This window comes from Bufo bufo, chromosome 10 (genome assembly GCF_905171765.1).
Source record: "Bufo bufo chromosome 10, aBufBuf1.1, whole genome shotgun sequence".
In the NCBI taxonomy this organism is placed as follows: domain Eukaryota; kingdom Metazoa; phylum Chordata; class Amphibia; order Anura; family Bufonidae; genus Bufo; species Bufo bufo.
Genome location: NC_053398.1, coordinates 34,038,507 through 34,064,279, shown reverse-complemented (window position 1 = coordinate 34,064,279; position 25,773 = coordinate 34,038,507). Strand labels below are relative to the sequence as shown.

At 44.0% G+C, this 25,773-nt stretch overlaps 1 protein-coding gene across 2 annotated transcripts in view; it reads right to left on the bottom strand.

Annotated features, from left to right (window-relative positions):
* Window positions 1-8,156: 8,156 nt before the first annotated feature.
* Window positions 8,157-25,773, bottom strand: part of LOC120980430 (ras-related and estrogen-regulated growth inhibitor-like) — a 66,659-nt gene continuing 49,042 nt past the window's right edge. For both annotated transcript variants that reach the window (XM_040409539.1, XM_040409538.1), the window contains 2 exons: window positions 12,421-12,494; window positions 8,157-9,690 (listed from right to left, as the gene is read on the bottom strand). In XM_040409539.1, the coding sequence (XP_040265473.1) occupies window positions 9,208-9,690; window positions 12,421-12,494 (557 nt within the window). In that variant the 3' untranslated portion in view covers window positions 8,157-9,207. The remainder of the gene's footprint in view (window positions 9,691-12,420; window positions 12,495-25,773) is intronic.

Genomic DNA, 25,773 nt, shown 5'->3' with positions numbered 1-25,773 from the left:
TGAGAAGGCACCAGCCAGAGATATGCTGAGGGCCTCCTCCTGACATGCAGCTGGATAGTCCAGGCTTCTAGTTGCTACCAGGAGGCTAGTGAAGAACTCTAGCCTGCCTGTAGATAAAGTGAGCCACAGTTAGCTTAGAAGATTACCCCAGTAGTAGGAATGAACCTCCTGGGAGAAACCTGCAGCTTCCCTCACAACAGGAACCATACAACCAGCTCAGAGAAGTAAGCTGATGGGCAGAGGTACTATAAGAAAAAAGCAAGGGTCAATACGGGAGGAAGATTTATTACCAAGGATTAAAGCCAGCATTTAGGCATCCGGGCCTTGGGATCCAGCCAGCTAGAATAGCTGAAGGGGATAGAGCAGCCTTGACTATGAAGCATTAACTGTTTACCCTCCAAGTATCTTGCAAGATTGTTACCTGCCATATTAAGAAGTAAACCTGCTTGTGAATGATATGATTCAAGGGACTGCATAACCAACTGTCTATATAAAGTTTGGACTGTTTCCCAAGTAAAGCAACGTTTGGTTCACAATACCACCTGTGTACCTTAATTACTGCTCCTATAAATCGGTGTGCCACCGTTACAGGCACTGGCGTCATGAATCTTAAAGGGACCTTGCCCCAGGCACATAAAACACCTGCAACATCCAGGGCACCTCATCTACCATCAGGCCTGGTCCCTACATACAGAGTGTGCCCCAGAGGACTACTGTGCCAGCCTCTCCTTCACTGCTGTACGCCTGCCCAGGGTTTCCCTACAGAACTGTGAGTAACCCTCGCTTGCCATTAACCGTGACCTCACAATCGCAATACCCTGCAGGACTGGCGTGCTGCACCATCAACATGGTAAAAGATCATGTGATGGATCATGTGATGACCGGAGTGACGTCACCACAGGTCCTGTTCCTGCACACAGCAAAGATGAAGACAGAAGAGATGCCGGGCTGCGCGATCAAGTGGATTAAGGTGAGTTAAATTATTATTATTATTTTTTTAACCCCTCCAGCGCTATTTTACTATTCATTCTGTATTCAGAATGCTATTATTTTCCCTTATAACCATGTTATAAGGGAGAGGCATTTTGGATATTCAGATTAAAAACCAGATATCCCAAAGGCCTGAATTACAAGAAGGAATGAATGCACTTCTATTAGGCTTTCTCCTTTTTCTTCAAAAAATAAGTTATACTCACCTGGTAAATCCCCCGACGCTCCAGCGCAGCCACTGCAAAGGTCCCTGCAATCCCTGTTTCTTTCCCTGCAGCGATGATGTCACCTATATCCATATGACCACTGCCGCCGATCACTGGCTTCATGGGCGATCATTCGGATTTTATGTGTCAATGCAAAATATTACAGTAACATTTTAAGGATAAGAAATACCACATTAAACTTGCTTCATCTGTTTATAATAAAGTGAAAATTTGAACACAACAACAAAGGGTACAAAAAAATGCAGCGTGAATTCATCTACAGTGATGGCCAGTTCGCCCGCGAACACATGCGAGCTGCCATCTTAACTCACAAGTCCGGCGATGCACAGGTAAGTCCTTACCTGTGCCTGTGCGCGAGCCGGTCTGAAACAAATTAGGTCACTGGGAGCAGGCAGTTTCCGAGTACAGCCCAATGAAGGCCCCCGGCGGCTGTTCTAGGAACTGCCTGCTCCCGGTGAGCGCATTTGTTTCAGACCGGCTCCTGCACACGTAAAGGGCTTACCTGTGCATCGGCGGACTTGTGAGAAAAGATGGCAGCCCACATGTGTTCGCGGGCGAACACGGCGAACTGGCCATCACTGTTCATCAATAATTCGGACAATCATTCCTCTCCTTACCAGCATCGATTTGTGGCCACAGTTAATAGTAGTTACAAAAGGATTAAAGAGACACTAACACAAACATCGAAATATTCTTTTGTCAGATCCCATTTTGAAAACAACACTTCCTAAAAAAAAATGATTTAATTTTTAGGAGAAACTTCACCCTGAAAAACCTATTAGCTCCCAGTCGTGTTTTGACTTCAGAATATTCAATCTCACAATGGCTCAGTCCCTTTGCATGGCCCAATGTCAACATCCAGTTTGACATCGCCGAAGCCAATCACGATGTCCAGCTCCCCTCGTATCATGTAACCATTTGTCATGACGCAAGTGGAACCAGACACCGTCGCCGCCTATGATTGGCTTCTGCAATGACAAACCAGATGTTGACCAGCGGAGCATTGCAGGCCTGGAGAAGAAGGAGCCGGGAGTCGGCGCCGAAAAGCAAGTAAGTCATCTTCCCTTTGAAGGTCTGGCAGAATGGGGAGGTTTGTGCTGCAAGGGAACCTACTGGCTTTGCTGTCACAGCACTGTGGAAAGAACGACATCAATCTAGTAAACTGTTCATCATAATATATAATATATTTAATACAATGCCCAGGTGGCATTCAATATGTCAGGAGAACCATTCAGACCCCAAGACAAAGACTGAATAAACATTGATCCAACGTGAACAAAAGTGTCATGAATCGTGGCCTCTCCTGGCATATGGAGTTAGCTCACAGCTGGGATTTCTCCTCCCTGACATTGATCATCATTGACTCAGTTCCTGATATTGTTCACAATAGGCTCAATACTTTAATAAATAGAGAGATTTACAAATGGCAAGCATTGTACCCAAAGGACTGAATGAAACCGTTAAAAGGGTCAAAAAAAGACACTTTATATATAGGCTCAGATTCTTTTTATATATTTATACAGCTTTTGTGTTTTTAATGTCCAGTATTCTATATAGGTTTAGCAATATTTTTTTTACGTCATTTTTATTTTCATGTAGTTGTGATTTTGGTTTCATTGGCTGTTTTTACATTTTTTAACAGCATCTGAACTGATGTCATATCCTGTAATTGCCTGTTGTGACAAACTCCCCTCTTTTGAGGTTGCCACGAGTGCTTGGAGAGGACTACTTGCCCGCCTCTTACCATGCGATTATGGTCCCATGTTGTATGCACCGGTTTTGTGCAGAAAAGCCAGGCCAAAGAGACTTGTACTAACTTTTGAATTCCTGGTCTAATTCGTGTCATTTTGGGATGTGTTAAATGTCTATGTGTATTGTAAAGGGTGGGACATTGTATGTTTGAGTAAGTGATGTCTGTTCCATTGTCTCTCTGTGTGTATTGGCGATTGTCCTCTGTCCTGGAGACAACCGAGTTGTAATTCGATTGTCTCTTAGGACAGAGGGCAATGTGTATTCTCCTGTCTGTGTTAATTATGTTAACCATGGTGTCTATGTGGGTTGTAACCTTTGTGTTATGGGTTAATGTATGTTTGTTGTGGGTGTCTCCCTTGCATGGGAGCGAGGGATAAAAGCAATTGTATTTTTCAATGTGAGGCCTTCCAGTAAAGTATTTCTAGCATTCAGCTTGGGCTAATGTATAGACTTATTTGGCGATACCAGCGATAATAGCGATCTATTGCTCTGTGGATTACTTGGCGGTGCTATTTCAAGGGGAGAAGGGAATACTAGATGGTGACACGGATGATACCGTCACACCTGTAAATACTGTGTTTTTGTCATTTGGTATATGGCACTTGTCTAATGAAGACGAGTCTTTGAAACGCGTTGCGGCCGTACCGAATAAAGCCTGTAAATCTTTATACTTCATACAGTGCACAACGATGCCTGCTTTTTTTATTGTTTTTTTATCAATCATTTGATTACGGGACCCTTTGAGGACTCCCGTTTTTAGGAGGAAGCAGCTACAGTCTGAGGATTCAGTACCAGACCAGTTCTGGTAAGTGCGATCTTTCCCCTGCTGATACACTCTGATACTGAAAGGGTAATATACTAGGAGGGTCCTTTGTGCTCTTTACTTTGTCTCCACCTGCGTATATACAGCACTCATCTCTATAGTGCAAGTCAACAAAGAACAGTGGAAGCAGCACTGGAGCTGCGGGGGATTTACCAGGCGATTACAAGTTAGTTTTTATTTTAACACATTCCCTGCATTTAGCATTTTAGTTTTCAATCCTGTACAACCCAGAGTGGTAAAGGTCATACATATTTATGGGGCTCAATGAGAAAGGGCGACGTGGACAAAGGATAGGAGGGAAAAGGTAAAGAATAAAATATAAATTGAAACAAAAATAACAAGATGTGAGTGACACTTTTATTTGATGGACTAATCCAGCTGTAACTTTGGTTTTAGGATTGGAAAAATGTAAAGTTCAAGTGGCAGTAGGGTGCTAGACATTAAATACTGAGGAAAAACTGAAGGTTTAAGTGGCAGTAAGGCGCTAGACATTAAATACTGAATAAATACTGAAGGTTAAAGAGGCAGTAGGGCGCTAGACATCAAATACGGAGGAAAAAAAGAAGGTTATAGAGGCATTAACGTACTAGACATCAAATACTGAGGTAAGGTTGGCCACGTCCATGACAATGGCCCTGTACTGAAAGGTTGGTAACGTCCCTTGCAAAAAAAAAAGACTAATATTGCTGAGCTGTAAAAATCAGGAAGGAAGCTAGTAACTGGAGAAAAGACTAGAGCTTTTAGAGTCAATACCATTGTACTGTGTGTAAATATATATATATATATATATATACAGTCAGGTCCATAAATATTGGGACATCAACACAATTCTAACATTTTTGGCTCTACACCCTGTACAGAATTATTAGGCAAATGAGTATTTTGACCACATCATCCTCTTTATGCATGTTGTCTTACTCCAAGCTGTATAGGCTCGAAAGCCTACTACCAATTAAGCATATTAGGTGATGTGCATCTCTGTAATGAGAAGGGGTGTGGTCTAATGACATCAACACCCTATATTAGGTGTGCATAATTATTTGGCAAAATGGGTCAAAAGAAGGACTTGACAGGCTCAGAAAAGTCTAAAATAGTGAGATATCTTGCAGAGGGATGCAGCACTCTTAAAATTGCAAAGCTTCTGAAGCGTGATCATCGAACAATCAAGCATTTCATTCAAAATAGTCAACAGGGTCGCAAGAAGCGTGTGGAAAAACCAAGGCGCAAAATAACTGCCCATGAACTGAGAAAAGTCAAGCGTGCAACTGCCAAGATGCCACTTGCCACCAGTTTGGCCATATTTCAGAGCTGCAACGTCACTGGAGTGCCCAAAAGCACAAGGTGTGCAATACTCAGAGACATGGCCAAGGTAAGAAAGGCTGAACGACGACCACCACTGAACAAGACACACAAGCTGAAACGTGGGCCAAGAAATATCTCAAGACTGATTTTTCTAAGGTTTTATGGACTGATGAAATGAGAGTGAGTCTTGATGGGCCAGATGGATGGGCCCACGGGCTGGATTGGTAAAGGGCAGAGAGCTCCAGTCCGACTCAGACGCCAGCAAGGTGGAGGTGGAGTACTGGTTTGGGCTGGTATCATCAAAGATGAGCTTGTGGGGCCTTTTCGGGTTGAGGATGGAGTCAAGCTCAACTGCCAGTCCTACTGCCAGTTTCTGGAAGACATCTTCTTCAAGCAGTGGTACAGGAAGAAGTCTGCATCCTTCAAGAAAAACATGATTTTCAGGCAGGACAATGCTCCATCACACGCGTCCAAGTACTCCACAGCGTGGCTGGCAAGAAAGGGTATAAAAGAAGAAAATTTAATGACATGGCCTCCTTGTTCACCTGATCTGAACCCCATTGAGAACCTGTGGTCCATCATCAAATGTGAGATTTACAAGGAGGGAAAACAGTACACCTCTCTGAACAGTGTCTGGGAGGCTGTGGTTGCTGCTGCACGCAATGTTGATGGTGAACAGATCAAAACACTGACAGAATCCATGGATGGCAGGCTTTTGAGTGTCCTTGCAAAGAAAGGTGGCTATATTGGTCACTGATTTGTTTTTGTTTTTGAATGTCAGAAATGTATATTTGTGAATGTTGAGATGTTATATTGGTTTCACTGGTAAAAATAAATAATTGAAATGGGTATATATTAGTTTTTTGTTAAGTTGCCTAATAATTATGCACAGTAATAGTCACCTGCACACACAGATATCCCCCTAAAATAGCTAAAACTAAAAACAAACTAAAAACTACTTTCTAAAATATTCAGCTTTGATATTAATGAGTTTTTTGGGTTCATTGAGAACATGGTTGTTGTTCAATAATAAAATTAATCCTCAAAAATACAACTTGCCTAATAATTCTGCACTCCCTGTATACACCACCACAATGGATTTGAAATGAAACGAACAATATGCGCTTTAACTGCAGACTGTCAGCTTTAATTTGAGGGTATTTACAACCAAATCAGGTGAACGGTGCAGGAATTACAACAGTTTGCATATGTGCCTCTCACTTGTTAAGGGACCAAAAGTAATGGGACAATTGGCTTCTCAGCTGTTCCATGGCCAGGTGTGTGTTATTCCCTCATTATCCCAATTACAATGAGCAGATAAAAGGTCCAGAGTTCATTTCAAGTGTGCTATTTGCATTTGGAATCTGTTGCTGTCAACTGTCAAGATGAGATCCAAAGAGCTGTCACTATCAGTGAAGCAAGCCATCATTAGGCTGAAAAAACAAAACAAACCCATCAGAGAAATAGCAAAAACATTAGGTGTGGCCAAAACAACTGTTTGGAACATTCTTAAAAAGAAGGAACCCACCGGTGAGCTCAGCAACACCAAAAGACCTGGAAGACCACTGAAAACAACTGTGGTGGATGACCGAAGAATTATTTCCCTGGTGAAGAAAACACCCTTCACAACAGTTGGCCAGATCAAGAACACTTTCCAGGAGGTAGGTGTATGTGTGTCAAAGTAAACAATCAAGAGAAGACTTCACCAGAGTGAATACAGAGGGTTCACCACAAGATGTAAACCATTGGTGAGCCTCAAAAACAGGCAGGCCAGATTAGAGTTTGCCAAACGACATCTAAAAAAGCCTTCACAGTTCTGGAACAACATCCTATGGACAGATGAGACCAAGATCAACTTGTACCAGAGTGATGGGAAGAGAAGAGTATGGAGAAGGAAAGGAACTGCTCATGATCCTAAGCATACCACCTCATCAGTGAAGCATGGTGGTGGTAGTGTCATGGCGTGGTCATGTGAGGCTGCCAATGGAACTGGTTCTTTTGTATTTATTGATGATGTGACTGCTGACAAAAGCAGCCGGATGAATTCTGAAGTGTTTCGGGCAATATTATCTGCTCATATTCAGCCAAATGCTTCAGAACTCATTGGACAGCGCTTCACAGTGCAGATGGACAATGACCCAAAGCATACTGCAAAAGCAACCAAAGAGTTTTTAAGGGAAAGAAGTGGAATGTTATGCAATGGCCAAGTCAATCACCTGAGCTGAATCCGATTGAGCATGCATTCCACTTGCTGAAGACAAAACTGAAGGGAAAATGCCCCAAGAACAAGCAGGAACTGAAGACAGTTTCAGTAGAGGCCTGGCAGAGCATCACCAGGGATGAAACCCAGCGTCTGGCGATGTCTATGCGTTCCAGACTTCAGGCTGTTATTGACTGCAAAGGATTTGCAACCAATTATTAAAAAGTGAAAGTTTGATTTATGATTATTATTCTGTCCCATTACTTTTGGTCCCTTAACAAGTGGGAGGCACATATGCAAACTGTTGTAATTCCTACACCGTTCACCTGATTTGGATGTAAATACCCTCAAATTAAAGCTGATAGTCTGCAGTTAAAGCACATCTTGTTCGTTTCATTTCAAATCCATTGTGTTGGTGTATAGAGCCAAAAATAAATTGTGTCAATGTCCCAATATTTATGGACCTAACTGTATATTGTGCGGTTCCGCTCTGGTACATAGGGTAAGCGGGCTCAGTACAGAGGCAAAATACAAGTTGTTAACTCAAATGTCAGTGTTTATTCACACTGGAGGCAATTTCACAAAACAGCACGTAACTTTGCAGTCTTGGTGTTAATTCACACACAATGGAAAGTTCATATAACACAAGTCACCTTGCTGGCAGTTCTGCCTCCAGTAGTCCACAGCAGGCTTTAGGGGGCCTGTTTCCCCAGCGTGCGGCTCTCAGCCCTCCAGCACGGCACAAAGTCTCAAATCCCAAATACAGAGACATCCTCTGCTGAGCCCAGCTGCCTATTTAAGGACAGCCAGGTGCTGCCAAAACCTGGACCGACACTTAAACTCCGGTCCAGTATTTGACTTGTTTGGTATTGCTACTCTGCTCCATTGAGGAAAATGGACCGCAATACCACAAAAGGTGGATGGGTTTGGTGATGATTTTGGAAGACAGCAGCCATGTTTTTTTAATCCTGGATAGCTCTTTTAAAAGGGGTATTCCAGGGTTCTGTTATTGACGGATAGGCCATCAGTAATAACATGTCTCCCTTGTCTCACAAGTACAGAATACTCTTATACAAATCTTATGTACAATATTTTATACAACTATTAACATCTGTATTTGTTACATTATTTCTTTCCTGTCCACGATTTCTTGATAAATGACCTCAGTTCTCATGCTGTTAGATATGAAGGAAAACTTCCAGAAGATCTGTATGAAAAACGTGGGCTTCTTTCAATATTTTCTTCCTGCACCTTCATGTTACCCAAGCTTAAAATTACAGTACTTGTCCTCATAAAGACGCTCTCTGTCCCTTCTCTCTCTGTAACTGCCATGCCCTCTCCACTTAGATTGACAGGGCCAGGCAGTTCATCATGCTTGGTCTTGTCAATCAAATTGCAGGGAACGTGGCAGCTACAGAGAGAGCAGAGCCTTTAGGTGTAACAGCAACGCCCCCGTTGCTCCTATAGGCTAATTTGCATGTACTAAAACAGAATTTTTCTCAGCAATGTGGGCACATATGACCATGGGACCAACACAGATGCCTTCAGCTGCCAAGTGCACATGTAACAGGTCAGCCAGTGTCATAGGTACAAATCTTCTGACAGATGTCCTTTAACTTCTCTTGTAACTTGGCAAAAAAAGATCTTCTACTTCTCCTTAAAATACATAACACTTGACGTATCGAGGATGAGATTGAAATAAATCCCACTGGTGTATAACTACTAAACATCTGGGAATACTTGCCAAACTAGTGTCATAAAGTGGTCCAGTATTTTGGTGTTTTGTGGCAAACATGTCTATTGACCTATAGACTACACCTCACTAGTGAAGACATCTCCTAATCCTAGGATACTCAAGAGTTGTGCTCATCATCTCATCATCTACTCTTCATAGCTTTCCCAATGAGTGTTTTTCACTCTGGAATATAATCCCGAAAAGAATTGAAACTTAAACTTCGACCATTTGCATTTAGAGTTGAATTGGCATAAATCTTTGGAATCTTTTCCATCAACTTGGATACATTCCTTTTCTTGTAAGTCCCCGGAGAAAGGTTCCCTTGTCTCAGCAGTTCATAGTAAAGTGTATTGAAGGCCATAGCTGTTTCTTCATAGCTGTCTCTGGTGGAGATTTCATACCATAGACACTTCAAGGCCTTTGAGAGTTTTTCTCCATCGTCTGTGGACACCATGCGGTCGTACTGGAGGTCTTTCTTATTGCCGACAATGACTATTGGGGGCTGCTCCGCTGCTCCTTTCTTGCTGGCTGAGTGAATGTGGTTAATCAAGAAGCATAATCTCATGACTTCATCAAAGCTGCAGCGATCTGTCACCGAATACACCACTGCAAAACTATCGCCCCATTTGATTTTTTCTTCAATCTGAAGGGAGTCTTCCTCCTTTAAAAAATAAAAAAATAAATGGTTTGTTAATTGTTAGCCATTCAAGCATGAGAAATCATCTAATTTCTTAGAACGAATATATCACTCCTCCTCAAATCTAATGCATATCTTCCAACCATGCAGATTATTTTGGGGTGGGGGATTGTCCTGTGAAATGGACTTCAAAGGAGGTGGTGCATTCCTGTGTGAATATGCCATAAAAGTCCAATAGGTGCAGGTCCCACTTCTGGGACTTTCCTCTAAATCTTGAACAAGGACCTGTCTCATGCCACCATGAAGGGAGTGGTGACCGCCCAGGTATTTTTGGAACTGAATGGAGCAAACAGCACATGTGTGGTCACCTCTCCATTTCAAGTGGCATAAGACAGGTCCCTGTTCTCAGAGGTGGGGCCTGCACCTATTAGACATTTATGACATATCCTGTAGATATGCCATAAATGTCCAGATGGGAAAACCCCTTTAAATTTCAAGTATATGAGAATTCAAAGGAGGGCACTTTTGGGTAGAGCACAATTCTAAAGGGGTTCCCTCATCTAGACAACCTCTTTTTCAATTTCAGCTGGGCCTTAGCAATCAGCACCCACTAGAGGAGCAATGAAGTATTGCATGCCAACCATTAAATGCCTAATCATGGTTATTTTTGCAGCTTTCGTCTCCATTCAGACAGAAAACGAAACTCAGACTTCTAAACTGCTATTACCATAGGACAGTGCTTTGTCAGAGCTGAGATGATAATTACGCACAATTACACAGAGCTATTCTTGTCTGCTTTTAAGAATCCAGTTCAGGGAGACTTTAAAGGTTTTGTGCGCTGCAGAAATTTTTCAAACTGAACCCCGCCTATAGGTACACACAGCAACACTGCCAGCTACGTGCCCCCAATAACAATTCTGCCAGCAGGGTGACCCACATGCACGTTGCCAGCAGAACATTGCATTCATTTAGGTATTAGAAACGTATATTACTTATATACGTATATTACCACTAGATGGCGCCAAGATAAACTTTTAGGCTATTGCCTAAAATTTTTTAATTACATGCAATTACAAAAGTATTCAGATCCAGGTGCTGGTTTGAAAACGGTAGAATATTTTTCGTGGGACAACCCCTTTAACAAAGCCATGAGTAATTCAGGGGAACTGATGACTCCCTTCCACCTGCCCCTACCTACTGCCTGTAGTTTAGCAAAAAGTGAAGAAGGAAGGGAATACATGACAAAAAAAAGTCAGACTAGACTCAATGAGACCTGCCTGAGAGCCCACCCTTCTCCCCGCCCGCGTGTCACGTCCACTTTGTTTTGTTAGCCATCATGCCCCCATGTCAGCCATCATGCCCCCATGTCAGCCGTCATGCCCCCCATGTCAGCCGTCATGCCCCCCATGTCAGCCGTCATGCCCCCCATGTCAGCCGTCATGCCCCCCATGTCAGCCATCAGCCCCCATGTCAGCCATCAGCCCCCCATGTCAGCCATCAGCCCCCATGTCAGCCATCAGCCCCCCATGTCAGCCATCAGCCCCCCATGTCAGCCGTCATGCCCCCCATGTCAGCCATCAGCCCCCCATGTCAGCCGTCATGCCCCATCATGCCCCCCATGTCAGCCATCAGCCCCCCATGTCAGCCATCAGCCCCCATGTCAGCCATCATACCCCCCCCCCATGTCAGCCGTCATGCCCCCCATGTCAGCCATCAGCCCCCCATGTCAGCCATCAGCCCCCATTGTCAGCCATCAGCCCCCCATGTCAGCCATCAGCCCCCCATGTCAGCCGTCATGCCCCATCATGCCCCCCATGTCAGCCATCAGCCCCCCATGTCAGCCATCAGCCCCCATGTCAGCCATCAGCCCCCCATGTCAGCCATCAGCCCCCATGTCAGCCATCAGCCCCCCATGTCAGCCGTCATGCCCCCCATGTCAGCCATCAGCCCCCCATGTCAGCCGTCATGCCCCATCATGCCCCCCATGTCAGCCATCAGCCCCCCATGTCAGCCATCAGCCCCCCATGTCAGCCGTCATGCCCCCCATGTCAGCCATCAGCCCCCCATGTCAGCCGTCATGCCCCATCATGCCCCCCATGTCAGCCATCAGCCCCCCATGTCAGCCATCAGCCCCCATGTCAGCCATCATACCCCCCCCATGTCAGCCGTCATGCCCCCCATGTCAGCCATCAGCCCCCCATGTCAGCCATCAGCCCCCCATTGTCAGCCATCAGCCCCCCATTGTCAGCCATCAGCCCCCCATTGTCAGCCATCATACCCCCCCCCCCATGTCAGCCATCAGCGCAAATAAAATAACTCACCTCTCCTGCTCCTGGACGCCGCTCCTCACCACCAGCGCTCTCTCTCTTCTTCCTGGTTCTCGGCTGTCAGCTGTGAAGGCTGCGCACAGTGAGGTCACATGGTGCGCAGCCCTTTACACCAGACAGCTGAGCGGAGGTGAGTACAGATCCTTCACCACTTCCCGTCCTCCGGTACTAATGAAGCACTTCCAAAATGCATTTCATTAGTATTCGCCCCATAAGACGGGGGGGGGGGAACTGTGCCTTATGGGGCGAACAATACGGTAAGCCAGTTCTACTCTACACCAGTTTGATAAATGACCCCCTATATTTTTAATACAAACTATTAGCACTCATGTTTCACCTTTTAATGCAATAAAGCAAGAATTTACGTATCCTTTGAAATATTTCCATAAATCAGGTCTAGAAATACATGGTGGAAAATAGATCCTACCTGACCGGCAGTATCCAGGATTTCAAAATGGACAAACTCTCCGTCTATGGCAGCCGTGTGCCTGTAAATCATTTCTGTGAAAACAGCAAATATCCCAAATGTCAAAAAAATATATAATGTTTGTCTAAATATATACATTTGCTTCTGTCATACTTGGCATCACTAGACACGTATGTAAGACCGTACGCCAGTGGTGTGCAACCTGTGCAAAACCACAACTCCCAGCATGCGCTGCATAGAGATCTCCCTGCAGTGTCCGAGATGCCGCTTGTAAGATACGGTTTTACATAAATCAGAGATGGTCACAGACGCAGGGTTTGATTCACTTCATCATAGTCTGTATTAGGCCTCTTTCACACGAACGATACGGATTGTGTCAGGATGCGTTCAGAGAAACTCACACCATTTCGTAAGCGAGTTCAGTCAGTTTTGTTTGCAATTGCGTTCAGTGTTTCAGTTTTTTCCACACGGTTGCAATCAGTTTTAATGCGTTTTATTACACGGCTGAAAAAAAACTGAAGAATTACAAACATCTCCTAGTAAGGGTGCATTCACACAAACGTGGTTTGGTTCCGCATCAGAACCGCATCGGATGTGGACTTAATCACTTCAATGGGGCCGCAAAAGATCCGTTGCTCCGTTGGCCCCGCAAAAATGATAGATCATGTCCTATTCTAGTCCGTTTTGCGGACAAGAATAGGCATTTCTATAATGCCTATTGTGAAAGGCACACGGGCGGCATCCGTGTTTTGCGGATCCACAATTTGCAGACCGCAAAACACTGCACGTTCGTGTGCATAAGCCCCTACCATCAGTGAAAAACACATTGCACCCGGACTGCATCTGGATTACATCTGCGTTTTTTACTGAAGCCCCATTCACTTCTATAGGGCCAGGGCTGCGTGAAAAACGCAGACTATAGAACATGCTGCGATTCTCACACAAGGCAGAAATGATGCGTGGGTCTGAGCACAGAGCCATTGAAATGAATAGGTCAGAATTCAGAGCGTTCACATCATGCATCGCACCAGCACGGAAAACTCACTCTTGTGAATGGGGTCTTACTTAGGCCTTGTCCACATTTCCGTTTTTCACTGACGTGTGCTGTCCGCATTTTCCACGGACAGCACACGTACCCATTGATTTAAATGTGTCTGTTCGTATTTCAGTAAAAAAAAAATCACGGAGACATGGACTGCTTTGATCCATGATGCGGGGCAAGCACGCCCATTGAAGTCTAAGGGTCCGTGAGAATCACGGACACAACACGGATGGCATCCGTGGTGCGTCCGTTTCCCACTTAAGACTTATAGGAGATTCTTTGGAAATAAATTTTCATCTGAGCAACATCAGTGAATTACGGATGACACACGGATGGTAAAGACAGACACATGGACCAACTACGGATCCTTCACAGATGAAACGTAGGCTTTTTTTTCACGTGTCACTGACACGGAAATTTGGACGAGGCGTTAGTTCGGTTTCTTCAGTGCAGTCGTTAAAACCAGGGCCAAATGTTCCACCACATTGGGTTACACCGAAGTGAGTGTCTGCTCTTGCCAGTCCTACAGTGCAGCTATAGGTCTCTAAGAGGCTGTTCTCTGCCAAAATCTGACTTGCCTAAATTGTGTTGCACCTGTAAGTTAAAGGGGTAGTCTCACTTCAGCAAATGGCATTTATCATGTAGAGCCACTTACTAATGTACTGGGATTGTCCATGTTGCCTCCTTTGCTGGCTGGATTCATTTTTCCATCACATTATACACTGTTCGTTTCCATGGTTACGACCACCCTGCAATCCATCAATGGAGGTCGTCCTTGCACACTGTAGGAAAAAGCTCTAGCCTATGTGCGGTCCCACAATCCCGGCCATCAGAGAGGCTGATGCTTTTTCCTATAGAGTGCAAGCACGGCCTCTGCTGCTGGATTGCAGGGGGGTCGTAACCATGGAAACAAGCAGTGTATGATGTGAGGGAAAAATGAATCCAGCCAGCAAAGGAGGCAACATGGACAATCACAGAACATTAGTAAGTGGCTCTACATGATAAATGCCATTTGCTGAAGTGAGACTACCCCTTTAACTTACAGGTGCAACACAGGATTCGAACTCACAGCCTTCAACATTAGAGGAAAGAACCTTAACCTATGAGCTATGAAGCTCAATGCCAAGCCAGGCTAGAAAAACCTCATAGTACTTTCTCATGTATTAGGTATTCCTATACAGCAGAAGTACATTTTTATATATATTTTTTGTGTAAATATATATACAGTATATATATATATACTTCTGATATATATGAATGCATAATATGTGGAAAACTACTACTGAGGTTTTTAGCCATAATATATGTACAGCAGGTTAACATGAAGCTCTATAGCCCAGTGGTTAAGGTTCTTGACTTTAATGTAGAAGGCTGTATTTTTCGCCCTATAAGATGCACCGGCCCATAAGACGCACCTAGGTTTTTGAGGAGGAAAATAAGAAAAACCTATTATAAAGACCTATTCAAGTTGAATGGGTATCGATCCGTCCCGGCAGCCGCACGGACGTTGCCCGTGCATTGGGGACCGCAAATTGCGGTCCCCAATGCACGGAACGGAGGCACAACATTCGTGTGCAAGAGGATGGGGTTGTTTAGGCAGAAAGCACATGGATTTCTGCAAGGACCATTCAGATCAATGGAAACTGATTTCCAGTTGCAGAAATTCACGCAGGACTTTTTTTTCCGTCTAAAATAACGGATCTGATGGAAATGGCTCGACCGGATGCAAAATGTGTATTACTGAGCATAACAGATGCTTAAAATACAGGATTCGTTTTTTTCTTTATTTTTCTGTTTTTCTGAAGGGTCGGACGAACAGAAAAATAAACGGTGATGTGAACCTGGCCTTAGTCCAACAGGCATAGCATTTCATTCAATATATGGCCGGAGGGGAAGCAACAACAACAACAACAACAACTACAACATAAAACACAATGTTGTGTCAGAGGAGCCACTTACAACATATAAAACATTATGAATATATGGAAATAAATCCAACAAACAAATTCTTCCTCCATGGACTATACAGTGACTCATGTCACAGACTACTCACCATCTGCTTTCCCTGGTGGGTGCTGGTTAGTTGTATATTACATATCCTTGGGTTGTGCAATAATAATTGGAGTCAGCCAAATGCTGTCAGTTATTACTAGGATTAAAGGATTTCTTCCAGAAACAGTGCCACCCATGTTCATAGTTGTATCCAGTATTGCAGCTCAGCTCCACTGAAGTGAATTGGCCTGAGCTGCAATACCACACACGGCCTGTATACAGTTGTAGCGCTGTTTCTGAAGGAAAGCAGCCATTTATTTCTAATTAACCTATTTAAAGCTACAGACAATATAGGTGGATATACTGTATCCAGGCTATGTACACCTTCGTGGGCAATTTGTTTTATGATTGCATTTTACTCATTTTGGGCTTAATATCATTCTTTTCAATTAGTCTTTATTAAAGATATTCAGCCGTTCTGTCACAAAGGGTTAACTGTTTTTCTAGCTGTATAAGGCCTCATGCACAAGACAGTTGTGTGTTTTGCGGTCCGCAAATTGCGGATCCGCAAAACACGGATGGCGTCCACAATTTGCGGAACAGCACGGACAGCCATTGATACAACTGCCTATTCTTGTCCGAAAAACGGACAAGAATAGGACAGGTTATATTTTTTTGGGCGGACCACGGAACGGAGCAACGGATGCAGACAGCACACGGAGTGCTGTCCGCATCTTTTACGGCCCCATTGAAGTAAATGGGTCCTCATCCAAGCCGCAAATACTGCAGATGGGATACGGACCAAAACAACGGTTGTGTGTAGGAGGCCTAAATCGTACTTTCACTTTCCCTTTGTGTCGGTCATCTAATAAACCTTATCTCTAAATTACTAAAAGGTCATAAACCCTTATTCAAGCCACATTCTTACCAGTAAGATAAAAATTAAGCTATAATGAGTGTTTATAAGACCTGAGATCAGAGAAAAGGAGCCGTCAGCTGAGGTGCATGACGGAACAGAGCAAAAATTCAGAGCATGCTACTACCGAAACTCAAGGCTGTACAGAGAAAGGGGCTCAACATTTTAAAAAAAGGCCAATTGAAATAAATCCTGAACATAAATGCATAACGGCATAGGCAGGTTTAGCGTAGGACCCGCCTGAACTGAGACCACCTTGTCGCTTGGTAGGTGGGCTTAGATGTGTTTTGATCAAAATGTATTGACCAAGTGTCTCAGATTTTTATCAATAGAGTGAGGGCTTAGTCCATATGTTATGCTTGCAGCTATTATTATAGTGCATTATTTTCTGTGACTGTTTAAATGTAGCCATGTACATCCGCAACATTCATTATCATATCGTGCAGGATGTTTTATTTTTATTTTTTTTCCGTGATTTAATAAAAAAAAATTGCACCCAAAGGTGTACATGGTATTTTGTGGAACCGAACAGCTGACCCCTAATAGAACAGTACTATCCTTGTCCATAATGCGGACAATAATAGGACATGTTCTATTTTTTTGCGGAACGGAAATACGGACATACGGAAACGGACTGAACACGGAGTAACTATAAAATGAACGGTTCTGCATACGGTCCGCAAAAAAAACCGGAATGGACACAGAAAGAAAATACGTTTGTGTGCATGAGGCCTTAATCCTGCAACAGAAACTGATACATGAGCAGCACCACGGAGGAGAATTCATATATACAGCCCATAACATATGTATAAGGCTGGGTTCACATCACGTTTTTCCCATCCGTTTGACGTATACAAAAAACATATATGTTAAACGGATGCCTAAGGCTGAGTTCACACGAGCGAGATTTCTGCGCGGGTGCAATGCGGGAGGTGAACGCATTGCACCCGCACTGAATCCGGACCCATTCATTTTTATGGGGCTGTGCACATGAGCTGTGATTTTCACGCATCACTCATGCGTTGCGTGAAAATCGCAGCATGCTCTATATTGTGCGTTTATCACGCAACGCAGGCCCCATAGAAGTGAATGGGGCTGAGTGAAAATCGCAAGCATCCACAAGCAAGTGCGGATGTGGTGCGATTTTCACGCACGGTTGCTAGGAGACGATCGGGATGGAGACCCGATCATTATTATTTTCCCTTATAACATGGTTATAAGGGAAAATAAGTACAATAGCGCTGGAGGGGTTAAAATAAATAAATAAATAATTTAACTCACCTTAATCCACTTGCTCGCGCAGCCCGGCATCTCTTCTGTCTTCTTCTTTGCTGTGTACAGGAAAAGGACCTGTGGTGACGGTACTCCAGTCATCACATGGTCCATCACATGATCTTTTACCATGGCGATGGATCATGTGATGGACCATGTGATGACCGGAGTGACGTCACCACAGGTCCTTTTCCTGTACACAGCGAAGAAGAAGACAGAAGAGATGCCGGCTGCACGAGCAAGTGGATTAAGGTGAGTTTAAATATTATTATTATTTTTTTAACCCCTCCAGCGCTATTGTACTTTGCATCCTGTATTAATAATGCTATTATTTTCCCTTATAACCATGTTATAAGGGAAAATAATACAATCTACACAACCTCGATCCCTAACCCGAACTTCTGTGAAGAAGTTCGGGTTTGGGTACCAAACATGCCGATTTTTCTCACGCGCGTGCAAAACGCATTACAATGTTTTGCACTCGCGCGGAAAAATCGCGCATGTTCCTGCAACGCACCCGCACCTTTTCACGCAACGCCCGTGTGAACCCAGCCTAAGACTGATGCCAAACAGTGGCATCCATTCACCATAGAGCTCCATTGTAAAAAATAAAAATAAAAGTATACTTTTTTTTTTACCATTGCAAAAAAAAAACGTATATGTTTTTTGTACCAGACTCTGCAGGATACAAGAACGTGGTATGATGCATTTTTGTATCTTTTTTTTCTATACATCAAATGGAGGCTTCACCTGATGTGAACCCGACCTAATACATAAAGGTCAGCTCTCAATCTTTTCTGATTTAGGCCTCTTTCACACAAATAGCATAGCACCCGCACTGAATCCTGACCCATTCATTTCAGTGGGTCTGTGCACATGAGCGTTTTTTTTTCATGCATCAGTTCTTCGTTGCGTGAAAAACGCAGCATGCTCTATATTCTGCTTTTTTTTTACGCAGCCCTGGCCCCATAGAAGTGAATGGGGCTACGTTTTCCACTGATGGTTGCTAAGAGATGTTGTTTGTAAACCTTCCGTTTTTTATCACGTGCGTCAAAAACGCATTGCACCCGCGCGGAAAAGACTGAACAACTGAACGCAATTGCAGACAAAACTGACTGCTTGCTTGCAAAATGATCCGTCACGCTCGTGTGAAAGGCCTTAGGGTTTAACCTCCTCACAGTCACATTAAAATTGGAAAAACCCTTCCAATAATGTCAATTTTTTAACTGTAGATTTTGAATGTGTGTCTGCAATAAGTCTTGCTGGCGCACAACTCAGGGGACACAATTGCATTGTTAACCCCTTAGTGACAAAATTAATTTTAGCCCTAGGGACCAATTACATGTTTACCTTTGTGTTCCAGTAGTCACAACTTTTTCCTTTTAATTTTTTATTTTATTTCGCAAGATGAGTTGTATTTTTTTTTTTTTTAGAAACCATTGTGGGGTATATGTAGTGCATTAAATAACTTTTACTAATTCATTTTAGGGGAAAGATAAAAAAAACCTGCAATTTCTACATTATTTTGTGGAAATTATTCATGGCGTTCACTGTGTGGCATAAATAACATAACGTTATTATGTGGGTCAGTACACTGATGATAATGCCACATTTCTCTATATTTTTACTATTTTTCAATTCCTCCTGCAGGCTGTCAGCTCGGAAACTCCTTCCCCTCCTCCTCCAGACTGAAAGGGGGAGGGGGGAAGCAGCTGCTTTTGCTGCTCATATCTCTGGATTGGTAGCAGCTGAATATATTTGTATTGTTTGAAAGCTGGCATTCCAAGCTTTCAAACAATACTAGAATGACAGCAATATCTTCACTACATGGGAAGATATAGCTGTTAGAAATCAGGATGCAGTGAATGCAGCTGAAAGTGAAAGTCAAAGCAGGCTTTACCGCATTTATTCATAACTCGATTTCTAACAGTGATATCTCCTGGTGAACTTCTGCTAATGGTCTTGTATGAAAGCCTGGAGCAGGCCCGTGTCTGTAGCTGCTACCAATCAGGAGATATGAGCAGCTAAAGCAGCTCGACTCAGGCAAAACAGGTGGTTAAAAGGATCATTCGAGATGCCGCACAATCCCTTTCAACCGATACTTCCGGGATCGCAAGTCGTACATTCGACATGTGATCCCAGCCTAGGAATACAACCTGCAGTGCATACGTGAGTCTAAATTTCTCTCTAAAGTGCTAGTGAGAGATTCAACTGGTAACACCCATCTGGACCTATATTGCAAACTACTAGTAATTTATTCATAACTTCTAGCAGGAATAACAGAAGGAAGGCACAACATAGAGTCATAAGAAAAGCAGCTCCAGAACTGTTATTACACGGGGAATTCAAGTAGAACAGACATGTCATGGGAGGTGACAGGTCCGGTTTAAAGGAGTAATCTGGCTTCAGGAAATTCTTTGTAAAATGAAAAGATATGCAATTTTCCAGTATACCTTCTATATCAAATTCTCATAATTTTCAATAGCCTTGCTTGCTGTCGTCCTATAGAAACCTTAATTATTCACTTCATGTGAAATCTGTCCTGATCACGAGATGGACACACAGGCCATTAGAAGACACAGCTCTGATATCTGTCCTGAAGTTACAGTATATTCAGTCTTGCACCTATGTGTCCACCATGTGACCAGGACAGATTTTTATTATTAAAGGGGATGTCCCGTCTTGGCCTTTCACGGTCGAGATGGGAATAACCACAGTAGGCGCCGGTCTGAAGCGGCTGAAATTTCAGAAACATCTGAGTGGCCGGTGCTCCGCTGTTTTTCCAACCCTAAAATAACTCCCAAAGAAGAGTGGACACCGCATGCAGCAGCAGATACAAGGGTTTAGTACAAGGGGGAGGCATTACACAGAAGCGCCAGAGACAAGGACTGAGCGTATGATAATGTAATCAGCCCCGCAGAATCTGGCAACGAATAAGTATTATTCAAGTGGAAAATCACTGTACATGGCAGCTGTGCCCATAGGCAGCTGGCTGAGGAATGAGTTCTGCTCGGGCATATGTGGAAGGGAAAGAATTCATAATTTATTATCATTGTTATTTATTATTAAATATATCAGTAAAAATAAAAAGTGGACGGATTGTTATTAGATGTATTTCAAGGTGGCTCTCCAGGACAGGACGAGAAACAGCCGACCAGGTGACGTCTTCCTACCTAACACGTGGGACGCCGACCACAACACTTTCTATGCAGGAGAGACGGAGGTAAGATTCATTCAGTCTGTGCTTCATGTCGGACGCCACAGCCGACTCCTGACCTCCGCTCCTGAACTGTGAGTAATTGATACTCTGTACATTTATGTGTACCACTAATACGAAAGTGCATCTGTATAACCGCCAAATACAAACTGGTATTTAGAACGAACCAGCCATAAGAATCTGAAAAAACGCCAATAAAATCTGCATAGATATGCACAATTGGTAAATAATATGAACGGACATTGCTGCTGGATTCACTACAACTGGGATTAAGTGAATTGAATTATATAAAGTGCCTTGCAAAAGTATTCACACCCTTGACTTTTTTCGTATTTTGTTACATTACAGCGTTAAGTTCAATGTTTTGTTAATCTGAATTTTATGTGATGGATCAGAACACAATAATTTTAAGTTGGTGAAGTGAAAGAAAAATATATAAATAAAACTATTGTTTAGAAATAGAAAACAGAAAATTGGCATGGGCGTATGTATTCACCCCCCCTCAGAAGTCACATAATTAGTGAAATGATGTCACCTGTGTGCAATCTAAGTGTCATAGGATCTGTCATTACATATACACACCTTTTTTTTTAAAGGCCCCAGAGGCTGCAACACCTAAGCAAGAGGCATCACTAACCAAACACTGCCATGAAGACCAAGGAACTCTCCAAACAAGTAAGGGACAATGTTGCTGAGAAGAACAAGTCAGGGTTAGGTTATAAAAAAAATATCCAAATCTTTGATGATCCCCAGGAGCACCATCAAGTCTATCATAACATGAAAAGAACATGGCACAACAGCAAACCTGCCAAGAGACGGCCGCCCACCAAAACTCACGGACCGGGCAAGGAGGGCATTAATCAGAGAGGCAGCACAGAGACCTAAGGTAACCCTGGAGGAGCTGCAGAGTTCCACAGCAGAGACTGGAGTATCTGTACATAGGACGACAATAAGCCGTACACTCCATAGAGTTGGGCTTTATGGCGGGGGGCCAGAAGAAAGCCATTACTTTCAGCTAAACAAAAAAGCACGTTGTGAGTTTGTAAAAAGGCATGTGGGAGACTCCCAAAATGTATGGAGGAAGGTGCTCTGGTCTGATGAGACTAAAATTTAACTTTTCGGCCATCAAAGAAAACGCTATGTCTGACGCAAACCCATCACATCACATCAACCAAAGAACACCATTCCCACAGTGAAACATGGTGATGGCAGCATCATGCTGGGGGGACTTGGAAACTGGTCAGAGTTGAGGGAAAGATGGATGGTGCTAAATACAGGGATATTCTTGAGCAAAACCTGTACCACTCTGTGCGTGATTTGAGGTTAGGACGGAGGTTCACCTTCCAGCAGGACAATGACCCCAAACATACTGCTAAAGCAACACTTGAGTGGTTTAAGGGGAAACATGTAACTGTTTTGGAATGGCCTAGTCAAAGTCCAGATCTCAATCCAATAGAAAATCTGTGGTCAGACTTAAAGATTGCTGTTCACAAGCGCAACTTGAAGGAGCTGGAGCAGTTTTGCAAGGAGGAATGGGCAAAAATCCCAGTAGTAAGATGTGGCAAGCTCATAGAGACTTATCCAAAGCGACTTGGAGCTGTGATTGACACACAAGGTGGCTCTACAAAGTATTGACTTTAGGGGGGTGAATAGTTATGCACATTGACTTTTTCTGTTATTTTAGCCTATTTGTTGTTTGCTTCACAATAAAAAAACAAAACAAACATCTTCAGAGTTGTGGGCATGTTCTGTAAATTAAATGATGCAAATCCTCAAACAATCCATGTTAATTCCAGGTTGTGAGGCACCAAAATACGAAAAAAGTCAAGGGGGTGAATACTTTTGCAAGACACTGTATTAGGTTCTCAAGATATACATTGCGATACATTGTATTAGAACTATCCTGCAGTGTATCAGAATTGCTCTATAGTGAGATACTTTATTGGGGGAATATACTGTATACAGTGAAATCTTTTATTGTGGTATTATTCCTATTGCGGTGCACTGTATTGAGATCGTCCCATGGTGAAATATCTTAGCTGATTGAGGTCATAACGATTCAGAGGAGATAGTGAAATATTTATCCTCCTTTCAAGTGTAATATATTACCAAGTGGGGATTTTCCAATTAACCGCATGTTGCATTATACGTGTATCAATTATTTTTATTACAGCTTTTTAATTCAGTTTTTTTAAGAGATATGAATAATGTGATTTTATGAATAAATTGTGTGTTCAGTATGATCCCAGATGATGAGTGCCTATCTTTTGAAACAAATCAGAAGTAAAAAGTGACTAATGTCTGCTGAAGAGCCGCAACGCAACACATGATATGGTGGCTTATGTATACTATGGATGGACAGCGATGGATGAAGTGAGAGAGAAAGGAAAGGCGGGTAGATGGGTAGAGATAGATAGATACTGTAGATAGATAGATAGTGTGGGGTTTCGCTCTGGTAGATAGGGTAAGCGGGCGCAGTACAGAGGCAAAATACAAGTTCTTAACTCAAAACGTTAGTGTTTATTCACACTTGAGGCAATTGCACAAAACAGCACGTAACTTTGCAGTCTTGGTGTTTTCACACACAATGGAAAGTTCATATAACACAAGTCACCTTGCTGGCAGTTCTGCCTTCAGTAGTCCACAGCAGGCTTTAGGGGGCCTGTTTCCCCAGCATGCGGCTCTCAGCCCTCCAACACGGCACAAAGTCTCAGATCCCAAAAACAGAGACCTCTCTGCTGAGCCCAGCTGCCTATTTAAGGACAGCCAAGTGCTGCCAAAACCCTGACCGGAATTTGACCTCCCCTGGCTGGAAACCAGCCCATCTGCACATGGTGGGAGGAAAATACCTGCCAGACACAACCCCTCACTGTGTCACTGTCATGCCCCACTCTGACGATGTGCAGAGGTCGACCCGGATAGCAGCACGAGTTTAGTATTTGTTTTGGTGCCATGCTGGATCCGCCTCTCATCAGGTGCACTGGGTGGAGTCATTAGTTTAAATGGTCTCCAGCTAAGTGCTCTGAGCGGATTATACTGATCATTTTGGTCTGGGAAGTTTGGAGGTAAGGTTGGCTGTCAGTTCCTGCTCTCAGAAGATAAGTGTCATTTCTTGTTTGGTTGTTGGTGTCATCTATCCCATCCAGGTTCTGTGCGAGCAGGCTGCTCCTATCTCCCCACTTCACCATCTCAGGGAGTTCAGGGTTTTTGTCAGTCCAGGCTGGAGGACACAGCACACCTACCTTCAAGGTCTGCCTGTGGGCTGAGCAGTGCAGGGAAAGAGGTCAGGGATAAACAAGGAGGTGACCCTTCCCCTGTCTCTCGTCCAGAGCCTGGTTGGTGTGTTATCTTTTATACTGTGCACGTCCGCCGTGACAGTCACATACCCTCCCCCTTTGTTCAACCCTGAGGGGGTGGACACACGCAAGACAATGCACCCGGGACAGAGCATCAGCATTTCCCTGCAACCGGCCTGCTCTGTGTTCTACCGAGAACTTAAAGTTCTGCAGAGACAAAAAACATCTGGTGACCCGGGCATTCCTGTCTTTGGCCTGGCTCACCCACTTGAGAGGGGAGTGGTCGGTCACCAAGCTGAACTTTCTCCCCAACAAATAGTAGCGGAGAGACTCGAGTGCCCACTTGATAGCCAGGCACTCTCTCTCCACTATACTGTACCTGGATTTGGCTGGGGTGAGCTTGCGGCTTAGGAAGACAACGGGATGCTCCTCCATCCGTTTGTACCACGAACTCCCTCATGAAGTCGGGTGTCACCAAAACCGGTGACCCACACAGGGCCGACTTTAAAGCCGCAAAAGCCTCTTCCGCCTGATCATCCCAGCGAACCATCACTGATTTTCGTCCTTTCAAGAGCCCTGTCAAGGGCGCAGCTAGAGTAGCAAAGTGGGGAACAAACCTCATGTAATAGCCCACCATTCCCAGGAAGGACTTTATTTGCCTAGTGGTGACAGGTCGGGGCCAATTCTGTATCACCTCTATTTTGTTCACTAGTCTTTTCTAACCCTATCGCACATTTTTTTGGGGTTAGCGGTTAGGCCAGCTTTCCGAACGGAGTCCACTACAGCCTGCACTTTGGGCAGGTGACTTTCCCAGTCGGTTCTATGGATGACAATATCGTCCAGGTAAGCCGAAGTGTACCGACAATGTGGACGAAGCACAATGTCCATTAGTCGCTGAAAAGTGGCGGGGGCGCCATGAGACCAAAGGGTAAGACCTTATATTGATACAGCCCCTCAGGCGTGATGAAGGCAGTTTTCTCTTTGGCAGCCTCCGTTAAGGGCACCTTCCAGTATACTTTCGTGAGATCCAAAACAGAAAAATACCGGGCTTGTCCTAACCTCTCGATGACCTCATCCACCCAGGGCATGGGATACGCATTGAATTTGGAAACCTCCTTAAGTTTTCGAAAGTCGTTACAAAACTGCAACGTCCCATCCGGTTTGGGTATCAATACTATAGGACTGGCCCACTCACTTGACTCCTCGATGACGTCTAGCCGCAGCATTAGCTGCACTTCCTCTGAGATGGCTTGTCGCCGAGCCTCGGGTACCCGGTATGGTTTTAATCTGACTTTTGCCTGAGGCTCAGTGACAATGTCATGCTGGATTATGGAAGTGCGTCCAGGGAGGTCCAAGAACACACCCGTGTTCCGACTAACGAACTCCCTGGCCTCCTGAGTCTGTCTAAAGGAGAGACTGTCAGCAATATTTACTGTGGCAGCCGCCTCTTTTGCATCAGACAGAGGGGCCGGTACCTCTTCTTCTAGAAAACCCGGCCGCGGGCTGTCTTCTGTACAGGTTTCCCTATCTTTCCACGGTTTGAGTAAATTCACATGGTAAACCTACTCCAGCTTTCGCCGCCCTGACTGTTTTACCTTGTAGTTTACATCTCCAATTT